The sequence below is a fragment of the Apodemus sylvaticus genome, chromosome 11 (genome assembly GCF_947179515.1).
Source record: "Apodemus sylvaticus chromosome 11, mApoSyl1.1, whole genome shotgun sequence".
In the NCBI taxonomy this organism is placed as follows: domain Eukaryota; kingdom Metazoa; phylum Chordata; class Mammalia; order Rodentia; family Muridae; genus Apodemus; species Apodemus sylvaticus.
In genome coordinates this window covers 77,021,387-77,042,646 of record NC_067482.1, presented here as the reverse complement: position 1 = coordinate 77,042,646, position 21,260 = coordinate 77,021,387, and the positions used below count along the sequence as shown (strand labels likewise).

Below are 21,260 nucleotides of genomic sequence, written 5' to 3'. Positions count from 1 at the left end.
TACTCTACCTTTATGCCATAGATCTTGGGCAGTTAAACTCCAGGCACAGCTAAGACACCTTTGGTGCAGTCTCCGGGCTACCAAGCCCCACTGTTCTGGCCTGGCTGTGGTAGATATTTACAAGGCCAACACCCATGGGCTTATGGGGGTTGGATCCATGAAGAGTTTCATTCTTCTCTGGGCTCTTCTGGACCCTGATGGTGCTGGCAGCCTTCTGCTGGGTGGCTCCACCACAGGCTGTGTCCCCTGCTGCTTATCTACCTGTCTACCAACATGTGTCTTAGGAATGGTATGAGATTTGGATCTTCACAGGTATCAGTGATGGCCAGGTGGAGGGGTAGATAACTTGGTGAATGAAGACACATATCCTGTCAGACCCTTGTGCAGTTGCCAGCCAGCCTTGTCAATAGGGAGACCACTGGAGGCAGGGGGAGTTTCCAAAACTCAGACACTCAGCTCAGCCCCTGAATAGCTTTCTAGGAGTTTCCTCTGGAGGAATGTAACGATGGCATGGTCAGAGGCAGAGGGACTTGGTGATCATTGCCTGGACTTGGGTGACATAGCAGAGCCCATCTTCAAAACATCTAGAAGGCCACCTGCCATGGAGCTGGCCTTTTAAACCCTGCGGTGCTCTACCCAGTGACAGATGTCAGCTTCCTTATTGGACATGGTCTATACTGGATTATGTTTGGCACAGAGAACAGCCTGGGTAGATACTTATCAAGGGCCAAACTGCATTGAGGCAGTTTCCAGTCCAGCCTCTTGCTGAGCAGACTGTATGTTGTATACATGTGTGTGTACCCATAGGAAGAGCCTATGTCACACAAGGATAAAGACAGCTTCTAATTAGGCATTTACTTCAGGTGCCCCAGTTGTCTCACAAAGGGTTAATGTGGCCTGTATCAGTTTAGCCCTCACAGAGTACAAGCTTGTAACATGGGGACAGGCTGTAGGATGGATTGGTGGAAGCGAACTCTCCCATTGCACTGTTGCCCAGGGATACAGACAAACAGGATGAAAAAACCATGTCCTTTATGGGGTAAGGAATGGGGCCTCACTAGAGCTGCACTGCTACTGGGGGTGGGTCAGGCTGAGCCCACAGTCTCCTGCAGTGGGGCCAGGTGTCCCCATGAGTGGCCAACACTCAAGTTCACCTTTAGGGGCACCTGTGGAGAGACAACCAGAAATGAGTTCCACGGAGAAGCCCAGCCACCTCCCAGGCCCCATGCAGACTGATGAGGAAGGAGTGCTCAGGGAGACACTTCTACAGAGAGAGCAGCCACACATCCCAGCATACATATGGACACACATGTGTAAACTCCATTTTCCCTGTTGTAAGCTCACATCACATGCATGTACCATGGTGGACCTCCCTATCTCCCAGGCCTCAGTCAATATGTAGGCCTACAGAGCTCCTGGGCATGGTGCCTTAGGGTAGGACTGTCTTAGTGCAACTTGTGCTCACCCTGTCAGGGTTGCCTGATGCTAGGGGGCAGAAGACTCCTACTAGAGGTGGGCCTTTTCCCAAGGCATGAGACAAAGCCACCTTGTCAGAAGAAAGGGCCCTCAGCTGTTTCCCACAGTCTGCCTCATGAGGGCTCCCTGATGGCAGCTAAACTTAGTTTCCTTGGCTTCAAGCTCCTCCCTCAGCACCTACTTCTTGGTTCACTACAGGCATTTGTAGCTCTTGTAGACCATCTCAGGGAGGAGGAGTCCTGTCACTAACTGGGTAAAATACATATGTTGCTCCTTGACTCTGCCACCTGTCTAGAGGCATGCCACGCCCTGGTGTGCCACAGGGTGTCTTTCAATAAAGGAGAAGTGAGCAGGCAGAGCCTTTTCCAGGAAGGCCTCAGAGCCTGCGAGCAGGGCCAAGGCTGCTCTGAAAGGTGGTCAGCCAGCTTCTGTGGCTCTGCTCAGTCCTGAGGGGTCCACTGGGGTCTTTACTAAATGAGAAGATGTGTTTCTGGTACCATCTGGTGGCTCTACGGGCTTCACTGATCCACCCTGTACTCACTACCCGGCTGTCCACACTGCTCTGCAGAGCCTATGCTGAAACATCCAAAGGTCTTTTCTTGGCAAGAACCCAGAACTACCTCCAAGACGTGTTTAGCTAGGTGCAGAGCAAGCTTGTGTTTAGACATGTCCTGAGGTGTACTTGGAGTAGGCAGGGCCCAGTGCTCACACCTTCAGGGATATTAAGTCTCAGGGAAGGGGTTTAGCCAGAGGCTGGTAGGAACCACAGCAGATATCCATGGTGGTGGCTTCTTACCAGGTAGCAGCCAAGTCATCCAGTAGGAAAAGGGTTCCTCAGCAGGGCAGGGACAAATGTAGGCCTGGAGGGCAGTAGTCCTGGTGCACAAAACTAGAATTTGCCTTCTTCCTTGCCCTCCTGAGCTCTGGAGGTGGGGGGCTGGGGCCCGCTTGCCCACCCTGAGTTGACTCAAGGTGTAAGGGATATAGCAGTGATGCTGGGCAGATGTGTCTCCTTACCTGCAGCTGTAGTTCCAGGGTCTGTACCTGTTGCAAGGACTCCATGATCCTTCTGACAAGAGCTAGAAGAGGAAAACAGCTGCTTATGTTGTGTGGGTCAGCATCTGGCCAGCCTTCTGACTTCTAGGCCCTCAGAGTTGAGGACTAAGGAACCTTCAGGCTCAATGCTGCTTGATCCAAGTTACCTGGCTCTTTCTTGGGTCTACAAGTCTACTCAAACCCTTTATCCTCTCATGTAACCTCAAAGCTTGTTCAACTCCAAGTGTCCACATCCATGGCTCAGGCTGTAGCTTAAAGGACCCTCATCCCACTCTTCTGGTCACTGTACTGAGTGAACTGGCCCCACCCTTCCACCCCAGCTCTTCACAGCAGTGGCAGGCCAACTGAGGTGGGTAGGTGCTGTGACCACACCAGCAGTTCTAGCTGTGATGGTAAATCTAGGAGAAGGCACCAGGTTATTCTTCTTAGTCAAAATAGTCTGGGCATGGAACGCCATTATCTTCGATGCTTCTGGCACAGGTCTAATGTTCTTGTCATGCCTCTGACGGTATCTTTGTGGCCCTGACAGTACCATCTCTCTTGGGAGTTTGTGCCATAGATGCCTGTGCACAGAAGTTGCATGGCTGTTCTGGAACACTAGACATATATCTTCTCTTACTATGGTCACCAAGTCATCTGCCAGCTGGGAGAAGCCTTGAGATAGAGAGGAGAAGCTTCAAGGAGATGGCACATTTCCTAACTGTTGGACACCACCACCCACCATGCTCCCCTGGACGTACCTGCAAACTCAGGGACCTGAGGATCTTCTACTTCAAACAGCAGCTCATCATGAATTTGGGCAACTAACCTGGAGAAGAAGGAAGTCACTTGGGAGTGTGGATACCTCCACATGGGACCTAAGGTTATCCTTCAAAGTTGCTTATAGGTTGTTTGGCATTTGGTTTATGAAAGAGTGTAGCTCTGTGTGGAATAGATATAGCCATCTTGGCACTATGGTCTGGGGTTGTTTACCATCAGACAGTTCCAGGATGTGGGCAGGAGGGGCCAGGAGAGAGAGGCATGATTTCTGGAGAGATGTCCAGTTCCTGACCAGGCTGAACATTTTATGCTCATGGAAGGCTGGCAGAGCAGAGAAAGAACTCTCATGGAAAGCAAAACACATGAGACCTTTTCATGGTCCCTAGTTCCCTACTCGGCATAGCTGTGGCTGTCCTGGAACTCACTCTGCAGACCACACTGGCCCTGAACGCAGAGATTCATCTGTCTCTGCCTCCTAAGGACTGGGATTAAAGGATGTGCCACCATCGCTTGCCATGTTCCCCACTTTTCACTGACTGGGGTACGATGATGCACATAGTTGGGGCAGGAGTGCTGAGGTGGGTTAGAAGAGTCACTCAGGCTGTGAAGAGGAAAGCTAAATCTAGAATGTGGTGGGGATGTACCCCTCAGCTTAGAGGAAGTGATGGGGTAGTATTTTTTTTTAATTTCTTTTAAAGTCATAAAATATTCAACAGAACTTGAAAAATTTATAAATTTTAAGGTACAAAACCACATTGGATATGGGGTATTTTGGCCGGCCCATACAGTATTGATCACGCACTCTGGGGCACCAAACCACAGCTCGAGTTGAACTCGGCTTTGTGGGCTGCTCAGATTCCAGCCCTGTATGACTTCTTTAGCCTCTTCTGGCATCAGTTGAAATCTAGGAAGCAGTGCTTTGTTGAGTAAGCATGTTGGAGGAACAGGTACAGACTTGCACAGGATGGGAAATGAAATTCTGGGGCTATCTGAGCACTCAACCCACAGACCTATGTCAGCACATGTGTTAGCTTACTCAAACCTACAGTCTCCCAGGAGGGTGGGATCCTAGTGCCCAAGTTTCCTAGGGAGATGACACTTCAGAATCCTGTGGCTGTGTGCTCCCCAGACCTGGTGCTAGCATCTTTGTGAGTACATTGGGGTATATGTTGCATCCCTGGCTCTGAACACTCAGGGTGTGTGGTACATGTGGTAGGGATGGTCACCAGGACCTATATCCCTCAAGCAAGGGTCAAGGGCATAGAAGGATCCCATGTGCTCTGTCCTCTATGGTCTTTGCTCTGTCTCCTGAACTCTGAAGGCAACAATTACATGCCATTTGTCCCCACTGCTGTTTGCCCTGTGTTTCCCTGTGGAAGCTAGAAACTGAGTCTTCACAGGGAAGTTGTGGCAATCACCTTAATGCCAGCAGTGATAGTGGGATCTGATGGTGAACCCTGGCTGAGAGAAGCAGCAGCCTTTAAATGTCTGAGTAGCCATGGGCACTTAAGAGTAGAGTTCTATGCTGAACTGTCCATCTGTCTTTTCTGTCACCCTTTTGCTGTTGAATGGGAAAAAGAAGGGGCTATGTTCCCAGAATACATAGCATCTCCTCTACGATGGGGTGACCCAGAAGTCATCTGTTTTCCAACTTCCAGGAAGATGTGTAAAGGGTTGCTTTGACCATCATCACCCTTTTCTTGCCTGGAAGGTACTGTGATCAACAGCGCAGCTATGTCTATCATGATACCAAAGGGTAAGGGCCTGAGCTAACATAGTCAGCAACCTCTGTGCCTTGGACTTCTCAGGCAGGACAGAGGCCAACAAATGCACATCCTAAAGGCTGTGCAGGCAATGGCCATATCCTGCTGGGGCCAGACTATGGAATAGTGAAGTATACATTCACTATTCATCAGAGACATTCACAAAGGGCTATCTTTGTGCCTTATGTACTGTCTCTGGCCATGGCACCAACACTGCCCTTCCAGAAGCCTGACTGTGGCAGGACACAACAGGGACTAAGCAACAGCACTCATGTTTCCTTAAACTAACATCAAGGTTGTTTGGCAGGCCTTGACTCCCAGAGGGCTTACTTTTCAAATGGGCAGAAACTTCAGAAGAGGCACTTGCAACTCTTTCCAGATTTAGCAGAAGTGCCTTCACACTTCTTGAAATCACACCACGCGATCTGAGCTCCAGTGTGGCAGGACCTAATAAGTGTGACTGTTAGTCACTCACACATCACCATCACAGACACAGAGACATTGCACTTCTCACTGGAAGCTGGGGAACAGGGACAAGCAGGAGAAGCAGAAGAATGCAGGCCTAAACTGCCCGGGCTCCCAGAAGAAGGGCATGACCCCACAGCTTACATCTGCTCTACAGAGGGCACAGGGCTACTGTATTTGCAGCTGGTTGACCTTACACAGGCAGACAGATCCTGGTTCCTTTGAGAGAACTTTCCAGAAGTGCCTAATCTCATCCCTTTGCCAAGAGCCTGCCAGGAAGCTCCCTTCTACAGCACACCCTAGCCATGCTGAATTCTTTGTGGTTCCCTCCTAGAAGCTTTGTGTGGTGGTACAAGGTAGGAGACTCTGAAGCCCTGGGAGGATACCCAGCCGCAGCTTGGCTCTGCCTGGATTTGGACAAGGTGCGTGCTGCTTATTGCCTCATTTCCTCTTCTCTGTATCCCTGAGTCAGATTCTCTATGCTTACATTTTGGAAAGACATTGCCACCAAGGAGACCTTAAGCCTTAATATGCCAACACCTTTAAACAGTTCCAAAAAGAGCAACAGGGAGGCAACTTGCTAGCCTTGCATTTGGTACATGCAGAGTGCTGTGTGCTTTCAGAAGCTGCCAGGATGGGCTGACACAGACTAGTCCTACCTAGGTCCATTTACCTCAGAAAAGAACTGGCAGAAGATGCTTTCTAAATTTAAGAAATTTCGGAATAGCTGGGGCAGTGGTGGCACGTGCCTTTAATCCTAGCACTTGGGAGGCAGAGACAGGCAGGTTTCTGAGTTTGAGGCCAGCCTGGTCTACAGAGTAAGTTCCAGGACAGCCGGGGGATACACAGAGAAACTCTGTCTCGAAAAACCAAAAACCAAATACCAAACAAAATAAAACCTCAAGAAATTTCAGAATACAACCTTCATAGCCCAAGTGAAGCTAGAAGTTATGTCCAGAAGAGTGGGAGTGGGCTGATGAACAGACTTCAGAAATCTCAGGGAGTTGGGAGGAAATCATTGGGATTACAAGGCAGAAGACAGGGAGGATGACAAGAGAAATCAGGTGGGCTCAAACTTTGCATAGTCTGTTACCAGCTAACTCTTGGCCATGCCTGGGGTAGGGCTCAGCTGTAGTGTCTGCACCTTCCTCTGAAACTCTTCCCAGAAGAATCTTGCAGCTTCCCAACCTATATCTTTTTTAGTAAAAATGTACCTGGAACAGGGGTGCAAAAGGCAGTGGACAACAGTGCTTGGAGCTGAGCCTCCTGCCCTTGGCTATGTATGGCACCAATCCATGGTACACACTCCTGTGCAGAGGTATGAACATCACCCAAGAACACAGATACAAGGCCAAAAAGGACAGCAGAAATGTTTGAAGAAATAAAGTTTCGAAAGAAAGATGAGAGACTGCTGATAAGGGAAAATTAATGCCTTGAGTATTGAGTTATACTTCATGCCAAGAGAAAACTGTAAGCTTGGTGAGGAATGCTCATAGCAAGTAGGTTCCCATGTCCCCAAAGCCTTCTTGGGGCTGCTACACAGGGGCCATGAGACCCATTTCATTTTAGGACCTAAGGAACCTGTCTTCTTCCTATTGGAGCCTTCCTCCCAGGAACAGAGGTACTGACCCACTTAGGCAGTGATATGGGCCATGGGAGAAACTTGGGGTCCTTAGGGTAAGATGGAGGGTAGGTAGTATTATGGGTATAAGGAACAATGCCATTTTGGCACCTGACAAACCTCACTGGCAGGAGTTCAAGGCTGGGCCCAGAAAACATGGCTACTTCACTGACCTGGCTGTCAGGGTCGGGGATGTGGCTACTGCAGTAAAGATGTGAATCATGGCTAGCTTACAGAGGTCTGCGGCTGAACCTGTGGACACAAAGGATTCTGTTTTAGTACGTGAGGTATGTGGCACACAGTGTCTGAGCTGTTATTGAGACATTTCCCATGGACACTGCTCACTCCCCTGGCTAACAATGAAGGTGTTTTTGTCAGTGGAAGCAAACCAAGCATCTTCAATGCAACAGCTGCTTGCCTCTCAGTGCTGGGGAAACACAGTTTGGATGCTTTACTGAGGAAACCTGACCCTAGCCAAATTCTCAGGCCACAATAGAGGGGTCCCTTCCCATGTCAAGTAACCCATTTCTAGGATTGGCTCTATTGTTGGTGAAGCTCCTAAAGACTCCAATTTCTGCTTTTAGAGGGAAATAGAATTCCTCCATGTGTCATGGGAGGCCATCTCTATATTTCATTTTTTCCCATACAGGTCTAGCTATGTAGCTCATGATGGCTTTAATTTTTTGGCAGCTCTGCATTGGCTTTTAATCCTAGGGTTAGTGTTACAAGTATGCCTCACCAGATCCTTCTAAAAATGTCTTGAACATAAACATGGCTCTGCGACCCCAGTGTCAGCTGTTATGACACTTACTGCCAGGCAAGACAGGTGAGGGCTGTGAGGCCCGTGCAGGACAGTTTTTAGAGCCTGACTTCCACAGCAAACTTCCAAATACCTGAGGAGTAGGGGACATGGACCTGCAGGGAAGGAGCCACAAGCAGTGGCAGGCTAGGGGCTCTGGTACCTTGGACCACAAAGTTTACTGCCTGTCGCTCTGCTTGTGCCCGAAGCTGCTGGTTCTGTGCACAGATCCTTGGGAGAGGCCTCCTTCTACCCAAGATGGATGTCACATAGCCTAGGGTAGAGGAAGGAGAAGAGACAGGAACAAGTGGCAGAGCACTGAGAGTACTGTGCCTCCTCACTCTCCCCTCCACTGCTCACAAGGCTGTCCCAAGTATTCCAGGGCAGATGGCTTCTGTGGGAGAGTAAGACCCACAGTGGGATGGCCTCTGTTGGCCAGCTGTCAAGCTTCTATTGTTTTCTCCTCTGGCTTCACCAAGATCTTACACAGAATAAGGAAGGGAAGGATTTTTATTCTATGGAAATCCAAAGCCATCTGTAGGGTTTGGGCACAGGAGCCATTTAAGAGTGTATGACAAGCCAGGCGGTGGTGGCGCACACCTTTAATCCCACCACTTGGGAGGCAGAGACAGGTGGATTTCTGAGTTCGAGGCCAGTCTGGTCTACAGAGTGAGTTCCAGGACAGCCAGGGCTACACAGAGAAACCATGTCTTGAAAAAACCAAAACCAAAACCAAAACAACAACAACAACAACAAACAAACAAAAACAAACAAAAAAAGAAAGTAAGAAAGAAAGAAAGAAAAAGGAAAAGAAAAAGAAAAAGGAAAAAAAAAAAAGAGTGTATGACAGCTGGAATATAGAGCAAGGAGTTGTGAGTAGTCTTCACATGAAGGTAGAATGAAGTCTTTTGGGTCCCAAAGCTGACATGGTTTGGGACTCTTAGGAAATTCATAAAGGGCAGGGAAGAGATGGCTCAGGAGTTAAGAGCACTTATCCTTCCAGAGGACCTGGGTTTACTTCCTGGCATCCACATCACAGCTACCATCTATAACTCTATAGTCCCAGGAAATGTGACAACCTCTTCTGGCCTCTGAGGGAACTGCATGCTTGTGGTTCATAGACATATATATATATATATATATATATATATGTATATATATACATATATATATCAAAACACTTGTACACACAAAACAAGAATAAATAAATAAATAAATAAATATAAAAGCACATAAAATTCCACTACATTGGGGTATTAGTTGGGGTCTCTAGTGTATAGAGAATGAATCTCTCTTTGTATATAGAAGGGATTCATTAGAACAAAATATATACTGCACTCCAGCTAATCCAACAATGGCTGACTGTGAACAGAAAATTCAGAAATCAATAGTTTCTCAGTCCATGAGATTGGTTATCTCAGCTGGGATCTTAGTAAATGCTGGAACCCCAAAGAGGTAGGTTCTAATGCCAGTAAATGAATGGACTTGCCAACAAGGCCAAAGTACGCAGGACCTTCCTTTTCCCATGATTTTATATAGGTTTCCAGAGAAGTCTGTCCCAGATTAGGGATCCCAGCTCAAATGATTAGAATTAAAGGTGTGTTTATCTTCATATTTCAAAGATTTGGATTAAACATAGATCTTATTACTTTAATCTAAGCAAAAAATGCCTCACAGGTGTGCCCTCCATTTTTGGGTTTTAGCTTATCCTAGATGTAGTCACATTGACAACCATGAATAGTTATCACAAATCTACTCATTGTCAACTTGACACACACAATCATGTCTCTTTATATCATGATTAATTCATTTCCAAATAAAAATAATCAGGTCATAATAATGCCTAAACATAATATAATATCCAATATATGATTTAATGGGTTACAATTACACCTAACATGATATAACCATCCCTTGCACAACCATAAATGCAGTCTAAATTTAGAATAGGTGGCAATGTCCCTTGAGGGATATTCTTTTACTATCTCAAACTTAAATATGACAACCATTGATATTCTCTTGATACATCATATGAAGAAATTGAGGAAAGAAAACACAAATATCTGTAAAAATGCATATTTAACAAAATTCAGCAGAAACCCTTCAATTATAATCCTCATCTCTGTAACTAGTCATGTGGAGTTAGCTAGTCCTTATTACTTTGCTCTGCTACCCATTCTGTATTTCCTCTACCCTTGGTCAAGAACCTCAGCAGATCTTGGCTCTTTTCTGGAAGGAGTTACTCATACCTTCATTTCTGTGGTTTGTGGATTAGGTTATTGTAGTTTCCCACTGACTGTAATCACAGGACCTGGTAGTAACAAAAGACACCCTAAAGGATCTCCTGCATTCCAGACATAATCTTTCTTACCTCCATTGTGTAGAAGCAATCCAATGTCCTCATGGTAATGTGGATCAACCACCCTCTTAACAGTTATTCCTTTCTTAGCATGTTGGCTTAAGGGCATAAGAGAAACAAAGTGGCCATGGTGAAGTCTGAGCTTCCAGTTCAGTGGAATGTTTGCTGTGTCTCCTGGCAGGAGCACTCCCCACTCTGGAACCAAAACTTCTAGGACAACAGAACTTAAAGTTGAGGTAAGAAGAAAATTTTTTTCCTAGTGGGTCACCCCAGGTTCCATCCCTTGATTCCTTGACCCGTGGATCTTGTCTATGGGATATGCTGATTCAAAGCATATATTGCCTTCTGAAGAACCCTGCCCAGCCTTCCATGCTGCTGCCACCTAACTTTCAGGTCAGCTACTTCAGGATGGTGGAGAACATAATAAGACTAGTGGATTCCATGATTATGGGCTCACTGTTGCCCTTCTCTGGCTGTGAAGTGAGTTCCCTGGTCAGAAGCAATATTGTGTGGAATATCATGATGGTGGATAAGGCCGTGGATGGTGGTTTTGCAGTAGAAGCATTACATACAAGAAAGGCAAATCAATGACAAGAACAAGTATCCAGTAAGAACAAAGCATTGTCCTTTCCTCAAAGGTAGTGGTCCAATGTAGTCAATCTGCCACCAGATCTCTGGCTACTCATACTGGTAAATGATGCTATATTTGGGGTTCAATGTTAGTGTCTGCTGTTGGCAGCAGCTATAGCCAACAGCAGCTTGGTAAGTGGAAATCCCTGTTGCTGAGGACATGCATAATCTCATCTCTGCCACCATGGCCACTTTATTTATGGGCCCATTGAACAATGACAGGAATGGCTGGGGAAAGAGGCTGACTGTCCATGTAAGGAGTCATCGTATTTATTTGATTACTGAACTCCTTTTTAGTTGAAGTCACCTTTTGGTGAGCATTTATATGGGATACAAGAATCTTTACATTCTTCATTTTTTTGGAGAGATCTATCCACATACTTCTTCCTCAGATGCCTTTCTTACCAATTTTCCAATCATGTTCTTTAAAATCCCTCACCATCTAGCCAGTCCATTGGCTATGGCCCATGAATCAAATATATATCTGGCAATTTATCCTTCCAAACAAAATGTATGATCATGTGTATTGCTCAAAGTTCTGCCTACTAGGAAGCTTTCCCTTCTCTGGTGTCTTTCAGGGTTGTCTCAGAAAGGGTCTATAATGCAGCAGCTGCCTGTGTTTGGATGGTGCCTGTATAGACCACCAATAAACCAGGCCGTAGTTTTCTCTTCCTCAGTCAACTAATCATAGGAAACACTTCATGAGGCTATAGGTGAATACTCAGCAGCAGATGGTGTTGAATGGGAGTAGAAACCATAGACAGTTGGGCAACTTATTCCTGTAGCTTGATTGTGCCTTCAAGATCTGAATAGACCTGATCATGAATCATTTCCATTTGATAATATATCACTGCTGTGCAAATCCTATTTTATGACTTGGTGGATCAGATAACACCCAGCTCATGAGGTGCAGCTCTGGTCACATAGAAACTTGGCCCCTTGTCAAACATTCAGTTTCCACTAAGGTTCAACAGCAGGCCAATAGCTTTCAAAGGGAGAACAGTTATCTGTAGATGATAGTAGAACCTTGTCCCAAAATCCAGAAGATTTCTTATGTGATTCACCTATACAGGCCTATCAAAGGCTCCAAAGAGCATCCCTATCTGCCACTGAAACCTCAAGTGTCTTTGGGTCAGCTGAATCATATGGTCCAAGTGGCAGAGCAGCCTGCACAGTAGCCTGGACCTGTTAATAGCCTTCCAGTCCACATATAAAGCTAGCAACTTTCTGAGTCACTTGGTATATAGGCTAGAGTAACACATCCAAGAGAGGAATGTGCTGTCTCCAGAATCCAATAGGCCCACTAAATATTGTGATGGGAGAGGCTAGGTGCAATACGTTTTCTTTCACCATGGAAGGAATAGTTCTGCACAGCCCACACCAGTGGGATCCTAAGAATTTCACTGAAATTTTTGGTTTTATTTCCCATCTTCTGATATGCATATGTGTTACCAATGAGTTCAAAGTGTTTGCTACTTCCTGCTCACTTGATCTAATCAAAATAATATTGCCAATATAGTGTATCAATGTGATATTTAGTAAGAGACCACATCAAGATCCCTTCTAACTAGGTTATGACACAGGGATGGAGAGTTAGTATTTTCTAGAGGTAAAACTGTAAAGGTTTATTGTTGTCCTTGCAAATTAAAGCAAATTGCTTCTTGTGGTCCTTATGGATAGGCACAGAGAAAAAACCATTTGCTAGATCAATAGCTATAAACCATTTACCAGCTGCGTTGATTTGATCGAGTAAGTGAACTGGAAACTTCAGGGTATTTTTTGAGAGTCAGTAGTGTTAGATGGTGTTAAGCTGGAGCAAACACATGAAGGAATGTTTTCCTGAAGTGGACACAGGTAAAAGACTAAGGCTCATGAAGGAACATTTTGCTGAAGCAGACACAGGAGAAAGGGTGTTCTGCTATAGCAAGCACATGAAATAACACTTGATTTAAAGGATTCTTTGATAACAACATACATATATTGGTCTGCCTTATAATGCAGAGTTGAGCTGCATTTGTTGGACTTCATAGAAAGAAATGCACCAAAAAACTTCTGGTGGTGTGCTACAGTTTTTTGCTGCTTCAGTGGACTTGGGATGATTGGCAGAGTGATGTCAGCTGAGACAGACACACGTGCACATGCTGAGGGAAGACGCATGGAGGACACACGATGTTGGAGGGTATAAATAGGACTCCACAGACAGTGACAGAGACTGAGCTAGGCTTGCTTATACAGCCAGCTGTGCAGTGCTTGTGGCTTTCACATCTTTGCTGATCTTGGCTTCCCTGAGAGAGGCATAGCTGAGAACTTCTCCTGGCATCCCTCCAGGTACCTCTTGTTGACTGGAGCTGAGGCTGAGGCCTGGCTGTCTCTGCTAGGTAGTGACATCACTGCTGATTTGTGTTTGCTATCCCAACTCCCATGGACTGGACTACTGATGCATCTGTGAAGTGTTTGCAAGTGAATTGTGCTGCTGCTACTAACCTGTAAAACTGAACTGCCGATTTCTAGACAACACAGACAGAAACTTCCAAAAAACCTTTCTAAACAGGTTCACTTCCCCTGTATCCTATCCTTTCCACTACCTCTGGTGGGTGGTGGGCTACAAGGGAAGTTAAAGTGTTTAAGGGTCAGCACTAAAAGTAGATATTGAAAAAAATTAAAGTTACGAGTAAGGATACTAGATTTGGTGCAGTAGCTGCAATTGGAGTCATTACCAGATTTAGTTTTTTTTTTTTAATTTTTTTATTCGATATAATTTATTTACATTTCAAATGATTTCCCCTTTCCTAGCCCCCCACTCCCCGAAAGTCCCGTAAGCCCCCTTCTCTTCCCCTGTCCTCCCACCCACCCCTTCCCACTTCCCCGTTCTGGTTTTGCCGAATACTGCTTCACTGAGTCTTTCCAGAACCAGGGGCACTCCTCCTTTCTTCTTGTACCTCATTTGATGTGTGGATTATGTTTTGGGTATTCCAGTTTTCTAGGTTAATACCCACTTATTAGTGAGTGCATACCATGATTCACCTTTTGAGTCTGGGTTACCTCACTTAGTATGATGTTCTTTAGCTCCATCAATTTGCCTAAGAATTTCATGAATTCATTGTTTCTAATGGCTGAATAGTACTCCATTGTGTAGATATACCACATTTTTTGCATCCACTCTTCTGTTGAGGGATACCTGGGTTCTTTCCAGCATCTGGCAATTATAAATAGGGCTGCTATGAACATAGTAGAGCATGTATCCTTATTACATGGTGGGGAGTCTTCTGGGTATATGCCCAGGAGTGGTATAGCAGGATCTTCTGGAAGTGAGGTGCCCATTTTTCGGAGGAACCGCCAGACTGGTTTCCAGAGTGGTTGTACCAATTTGCAACCCCACCAGCAGTGGAGGAGTGTTCCTCTTTCTCCACACCCTCTCCAACACCTGCTGTCTCCTGAATTTTTAATCTTAGCCATTCTGACTGGTGTAAGATGAAATCTCAGGGTTGTTTTGATTTGCATTTCCCTAATGACTAATGAAGTTGAGCATTTTTTAAGATGCTTCTCCTCCATCCGAAGTTCTTCAGGTGAGAATTCTTTGTTTAACTCTGTACCCCATTTTTTAATAGGGTTGTTCGGTTTTCTGGGGTCTAACTTCTTGAGTTCTTTATATATATTGGATATTAGCCCTCTATCTGATGTAGGATTGGTGAAGATCTTTTCCCAATTTGTTGGTTGCCGATTTGTCCTCTTGATGGTGTCCTTTGACTTACAGAAACTTTGTAATTTTATGAGGTCCCATTTGTCAATTCTTGCTCTTAGAGCATACGCTATTGGTGTTCTGTTCAGAAACTTTCTCCCTGTACCGATGTCCTCAAGGGTCTTCCCCAGTTTCTTTTCTATTAGCTTCAGAGTGTCTGGCTTTATGTGGAGGTCCCTGATACATTTGGATTTGAGCTTAGTACAAGGAGACAAGGATGGATCAATTCGCATTCTTCTGCATGCTGACCTCCAGTTGAACCAGCACCATTTGTTGAAAAGGCTATCTTTTTTCCATTGGATGTTTTCAGCCTCTTTGTCGAGGATCAAGTGGCCATAGGTGTGTGGGTTCATTTCTGGATCTTCAATCCTGTTCCATTGATCCTCCTGCCTGTCACTGTACCAATACCATGCAGTTTTTAACACTATTGCTCTGTAGTATTGCTTGAGGTCAGGGATACTGATTCCACCAGATTTTCTTTTGTTGCTGAGAATAGTTTTAGCTATCCTGGGTTTTTTGTTGTTCCAGATGAATTTGATAATTGCTCTTTCTAACTCTGTGAAGAATTGAGTTGGGATTTTGACGGGTATTGCATTGAATCTGTATATTGCTTTTGGCAAAATGGCCATTTTAACTATATTGATTCTACTGATCCATGAGCATGGGAGGTTTTCCCATTTTTTGAGGTCTTCTTCCATTTCCTTCTTCAGAGTCTTGAAGTTCTTGTCATACAGATCTTTCACATGTTTGGTAAGAGTCCATACCCAAATCTATGGGACACAATGAAAGCAGTGCTAAGAGGAAAACTCATAGCCCTGAGTGCCTCCAAAAAGAAAATGGAGGGAGCATACATTACCAGCTTAATGACACACCTGAAAGCCCTGGAACAAAAAGAAGCTATTTCACCCAGGAGGAGTAGAAGGCAGGAAATCATCAAACTCAGGGCCGAAATCAATCAAGTAGAAACAAAGAGAACCATACAAAAAATCAACAAAACCAGGAGCTGGTTCTTTGAGAAAATCAACAAGATAGATAAACCCTTAGCCAGACTGACCAAAGGGCACAGAGAAAGTATCCAAATTAACAAACTTAGAAATGAATAGGGAGATATAACAACGGAAACTGAGGAAATCCAAAAAATCATCAGATCCTACTACAAGAGACTGTACTCAACACAACTGGAGAATCTGGAGGAAATGGATAATTTCCTTGACAGATACCAAATACCAAAATTAAATCAGGACCAACTAGACCATCTAAACAGTCCCATAACACCTAAAGAAATAGAAGGAGTCATAGAAAGTCTTCCAATCAAAAAAAGCACAGGACCAGATGGTTTCAGTGCAGAATTCTATCAGACCTTCAAAGAAGAGTTAACACCAATACTCTTCAAACTATTCCACAAAATAGAAACAGAAGGAACACTACCCAATTCCTTCTATGAAGCCACAATTATGCTGATACCAAAGCCACACAAAGATTGAACAAAGAAAGAGAACTTCAGACCAATTTCCCTTATAAACATCGATGCAAAAATACTCAATAAAATTCTTGCCAATCGAATCCAAGAACACATCAAAACGATCATCCACCATGATCAAGTAGGCTTTATCCCGGGAATGCAGGGTTGGTTCAATATACGGAAATCCATCAATGCAATCCACTACATAAACAAACTCAAAGAACAAAACCACATGGTCATTTCATTGGATGCTGAAAAAGCATTTGACAAAATTCAGCATCCTTTCATGCTTAAAGTCTTGGAGAGAACAGGAATTCAAGGCCCATACCTAAACATAGTAAAAGCAATATACAGCAAACCGGTAGCCAGCATCAAACTAAATGGAGAGAAACTTGAAGCAATCCCACTGAAATCAGGGACCAGACAAGGCTGCCCCCTTTCTCCTTATCTTTTCAATATTGTACTTGAGGTACTAGCTTGGGCAATTCGACAACATAAGGAGGTCAAAGGGATACAAATTGGAAAGGAAGAAGTCAAACTATCATTATTTGCAGACGACATGATAGTCTACCTAAGTGACCCAAAAAACTCCACTAGAGAGTTCCTACAGCTGATAAACAACTTCAGCAAAGTGGCAGGTTATAAAATCAACACAAGCAAATCAGTGGCCTTCCTATACTCAAAGGATAAGCAGGCTGAGAAAGAAATTAGGGAAATGACCCCCTTCACAATAGCCACAAACAGTATAAAGTATCTTGGGGTGACTGATTTGGTACAACCACTCTGGAAATCAGTCTGGCGGTTCCTCCGAAAACTGGGCACCTTACTTCCAGAAGATCCTGCTATACCACTCCTGGGCATATACCCAGAAGACTCCCCACCATGTAATAAGGATACATGTTCTACTACGTTCATAGCAGCCCTATTTGTAATTGCCAGATGCTGGAAAGAACCCAGGTATCCCTCAACAGAAGAGTGGATGCAAAAAATGTGGTATATCTACACAATGGAGTACTATTCAGCCATTAGAAACAATGAATTCATGACATTCTTAGGCAAATGGATGGAGCTAGAGAATATCATACTAAGTGAGGTAACCCAGACTCAAAAGGTGAATCATGGTATGCACTCACTAATAAGTGGATATTAACCTAGAAAACTGGAATACCCAAAACATAATCCACACATCAAATGAGGTACAAGAAGAAAGGAGGAGTGGCCCCTGGTTCTGGAAAGACTCAGTGAAACAGTATTCAGCAAAACCAGAACGGGGAAGTGGGAAGGGGTGGGTGGGAGGACAGGGGAAGAGAAGGGGGCTTGCGGGACTTTCGGGGAGTGGGGGGGCTAGAAAAGGGGAAATCATTTGAAATGTAAATAAATTATATCGAATTAAAAAAAAAAAAAAAAGAAACCTTTTAGATTGTTTGTGGGAATCTGGAACCAGTCAGTTTTATCATTAAGTTCACTGTTGTCCTTCATCTTTTATAATTTTATTTTCTATATTCTTTGTTTACATTCTAAAAGCTTTCCCCTTTCCCAGTTCCCCCCCTCATATGTCCCATAAGTCCTCTTCTCTCCATCCATTCTCCTATCTTTCCCCCTCCCTTTTCTCTGTCCTGGTACTCCCCTACAATGCAGGATCAAGCGTTTCCAGGATTAGGGCCCTCTTCTTCCTTCTTCATGGGAATCATTTGATATGCTAATTGTATCTTCAGTATTCAGAGCTTCAGGGCTAATTAATATCCACTTATCAATGATTGCATTCCATGTGTATTCTTTTGTGATTGTGTTACCTCGCTTAGGATGATATTTTCCAGTTCCATCCATTTGCCTAAAAAATTCATGAATTCATCTTATTCTGAGATACTAGAAGTTAATTTTATCATGAAACTCATCTATCTTTTGTCAATTTATCCAGAGATGCTAGGAGAAACTTTGCATTGTCATCACTTTCCTTATTTTTCTTCCAAACTGTCAAAAGTTTTGTATACAGAATCACCAAAGCCACCTACAATTGCCACCTACAATTGGTGAAACAGGATAACCAAATGTATTTGTTTCTTTAGGTTTGTAATGTAGTTCACACCATGGGCTTTCAGTACTCTCTGAGCTCCCAGGAGAGGCTTCACTAACTGGAGAGATTTGGTAACTGTAGGTTACCAAATTGAAAAGCCTAATCAAAAGAGTCATCTATATAGTCCTGTTGCTCTAGAACCAATTCTGGTACCAAAATCTGTATTAGTCAGGGTTCTCTAGAGTAAAAGAATTTATAGAATGAATCTCAACTCATCTCATCTCATCATATGTATCCTGATCTACCTATCTATGAGGTAGAGTTTCCCAGTTAAAATGATCTGGATTAAAGGCAAGTCTTCATACCTCAAAGATCTGGATTACAAGTGGATCTTCCTCTTTCCAAATATATAGAGGTAGGGAAGGATTTATTAGAATGACTTAAAGGCTGCAGTACAGCTAATCCAACAATGGCTGGCTGTGAACAGAAAGTCCAGGAATTCAGTAGGTGCTCAGTCCATGAGACTGGATGTCTGAGGTGGTCTTCAGTAGATGCTAGAATTGCTAAAAAGGACAGAGTAAACAGGCAAAGACCAAACCTTCCTTTTTCCATGTCTTTATATAGGCTTCTAGCAGAAGGTATGGCCCAGATTAGAGGTTGGAAACTAAAATTATCTGGATTAAAGGTGAGTTTTCATGCCTCAATGATCTAGATTACAAGTGGATCTTCCTACTTCAAATAATGCAAAAACCCTTCACAGCTGTGCCTCCATTTTTGGGTTTTAGTTAATTCCAGATGTAGAAAAATTGACAACCAAGAGTAGCCATTACAATTGGTTACATATGTTCCTGAGCAGTGAAGACTTCTGTTTTAACTCGGTATAGGTCAGAAGCAAGTTTTTCATTGGTGAGTTCATAGGTCTGAGAATTGGTAGAATTCTCTACATAAAATATTTATAATTTTTTGGTGGTGGTGGTAGGGTGTTAAGTACTGAAATCTAGAGTCTTTCACATGTTAGGTAAGCACTGAGCTGCCAAAATGTAATCGTCATGAAGTGATGAGGTTCTGAGTACCCCCCACTCCATGGGAGTTATGTAATACAAGGGCAGAGCACTGTGCTTCTGGGTCAGTACATCTGCTTCCCATGCTTTCACATGTCCATAGCTTCTGACTGGATGGTGGACATTGCAGACTTCATGTTGTCAGTATAAGTGTGGCTGTTCTCTGTCTGCCCGTATCTTGGCAGGGTTATGTTACTGAGGTATCTCCTTGCCTTTGAGGCCTATCTTTATGTTGGGGACAAGGACTTTAGAGTAGCCTTTCTGTTGGGCTATAAAGTTCAGCTCTTGTGATGCCTTTACTGGATGTATCAGGTAGTCAGGGAGTTTATTCTTGCTTTTATGAACTCTAGGATGATCCAACTGGCTGTTTCCAGTGGTTATTCTGTGCAAGTCTTCTCCTGGCTCATACTGTGTGCCTCTAGACATAGCCGCTTACAAGGATTCTCCTCATTTTCCTTTTCTCTTGGTAACTATATAAATAGGCTGAGTGTCTGAAAACTCATGTACTTTGACCTGCTTTATAGCTTGTCCATGTAGTGACTCTACTGTGGCCCAAATTGGATGTAATCTGACTATATGTTTCAAGCTTTGGTGTTACTCTACCCAACATTTCCAGCACTGCTGCTGAGTTCCTATTTATAGTGCAAAAGGATCTGATGCCCTGCCATTCCAAACTGGTGCTCAGAGTTGAAGCAAGCAACACTGTCAAAGTCATTTTCATGTCAGGATACTTGGCAGGCCTCCACCATGCACTTAGGAGTGAGTGCATATTGCCAATATTGGTGCAGGAATCTATTCCCTCACCCCCACCCCCAGTTCTGTTGTAAAAATGGCTATGGCTACTCTAAGGCCATCAGGCATGGGAAGAAGGTAGAGGAGCAAAAGCAGCAGCAGACTTAGTTGGTCGTAGTTGAGATATCTTGGTTTGGACAATTTTGCATTTTGTGTTAAGATACTATGTGACCAAGTTGTGGACCTGGCCTCCCTGAGGCCTTAGGAGCAACTGGTGTGGATGAGATTCTGTTTGAGCTGGGGAAGATAGAGTGCATGGACATCTAGAGCCTGACACCACTTATACTGTTTGGGCCCTAGCCTCTTGGAATCTCCTTGAGTGACAACCCTGTTGTTTGCCCTCATTTCACCTCTGCTCCTAATCTAATACCTTCACTCCATGTAGACTGTCCTCTGGTTATAGCTCTGACATCAGACTCTTCAAATCTCTTGCAACAGTGCTCCTAGACTAAGATGCCTGGTGGCATCTGCAGGCAGGCCAAGAACAAGCCTGTGGTGACTGCCCAGAACCTATGAGCATGATTTCAGGCTCCAGGCTATAATCTATTGAGTACCTGAGAACATCTGGGACTACATGTGTTTGCTGTACCACAGGGCCACATTCTAGAGCCCTTTAGGAATGGGAAGTCCTGCCAGCTCAACAAAATTTTCATTTTCATCTAGTTAGTACTAATTTGTGAATGGTATCTCTGCCAGCTATTAACCCTCCTGCTTACTGTTAATATCTGATCCTCCATTTATTTCCTTTATTTCCTTCTGTGATTTCCTCTGCTGCTCTTTCCAACAGTTTGTTTGTTTGTTTATTTATATTTTATTTTTTTCAGTGCATGTGTGTTGAATATAACTTATGCACAGTCACAAATCTTTCTTTTATAAATACTCTTGGGCTGGAGAGATGGCTCAGTGAGTAAGAGCACCAGCTGTTCTTGCAGAGAACCTGCGTTTGGTTCCCAGCACCCACATGGTATCTCACAACCATCTGTAACTCCAGTTCTGGGGATCCAGTGCCCTCTTCTGGCTTCCACAGCACCAGCTACATATGCTGTACATTAACCATGCATGTGAACAAAATACTTACACACATAAAATTAAAATAAATAAATATTAAAAATAACTCTTTTATCCTCTTATTTCCAATTAAAGCATATGTGTCCAAGTCTCACATTTTTAGTGAGACTGGTTTAAATAAGATAGCTTTCAAAAAATGTATAGTCAATAGGATTGCAATGCATTTCCAAACAAATATGTGGGCAGAGTCATACTT

The 21,260-nt window shown here is 44.1% G+C and overlaps 1 protein-coding gene across 1 annotated transcript in view; it reads right to left on the bottom strand.

The window, feature by feature from the left end:
- Positions 1-845: 845 nt before the first annotated feature.
- The window catches only part of Poln (DNA polymerase nu), a 164,040-nt gene continuing 143,625 nt past the window's right edge, over positions 846-21,260 (bottom strand). Inside the window, exons 22-26 of the mRNA XM_052199313.1 lie at positions 8,103-8,213; positions 7,314-7,392; positions 3,273-3,340; positions 2,494-2,555; positions 846-1,166 (exon numbers count right to left, since the gene is read on the bottom strand). Coding sequence (XP_052055273.1) covers positions 1,086-1,166; positions 2,494-2,555; positions 3,273-3,340; positions 7,314-7,392; positions 8,103-8,213 — 401 coding nt within the window. The 3' untranslated portion in view covers positions 846-1,085. The remainder of the gene's footprint in view (positions 1,167-2,493; positions 2,556-3,272; positions 3,341-7,313; positions 7,393-8,102; positions 8,214-21,260) is intronic.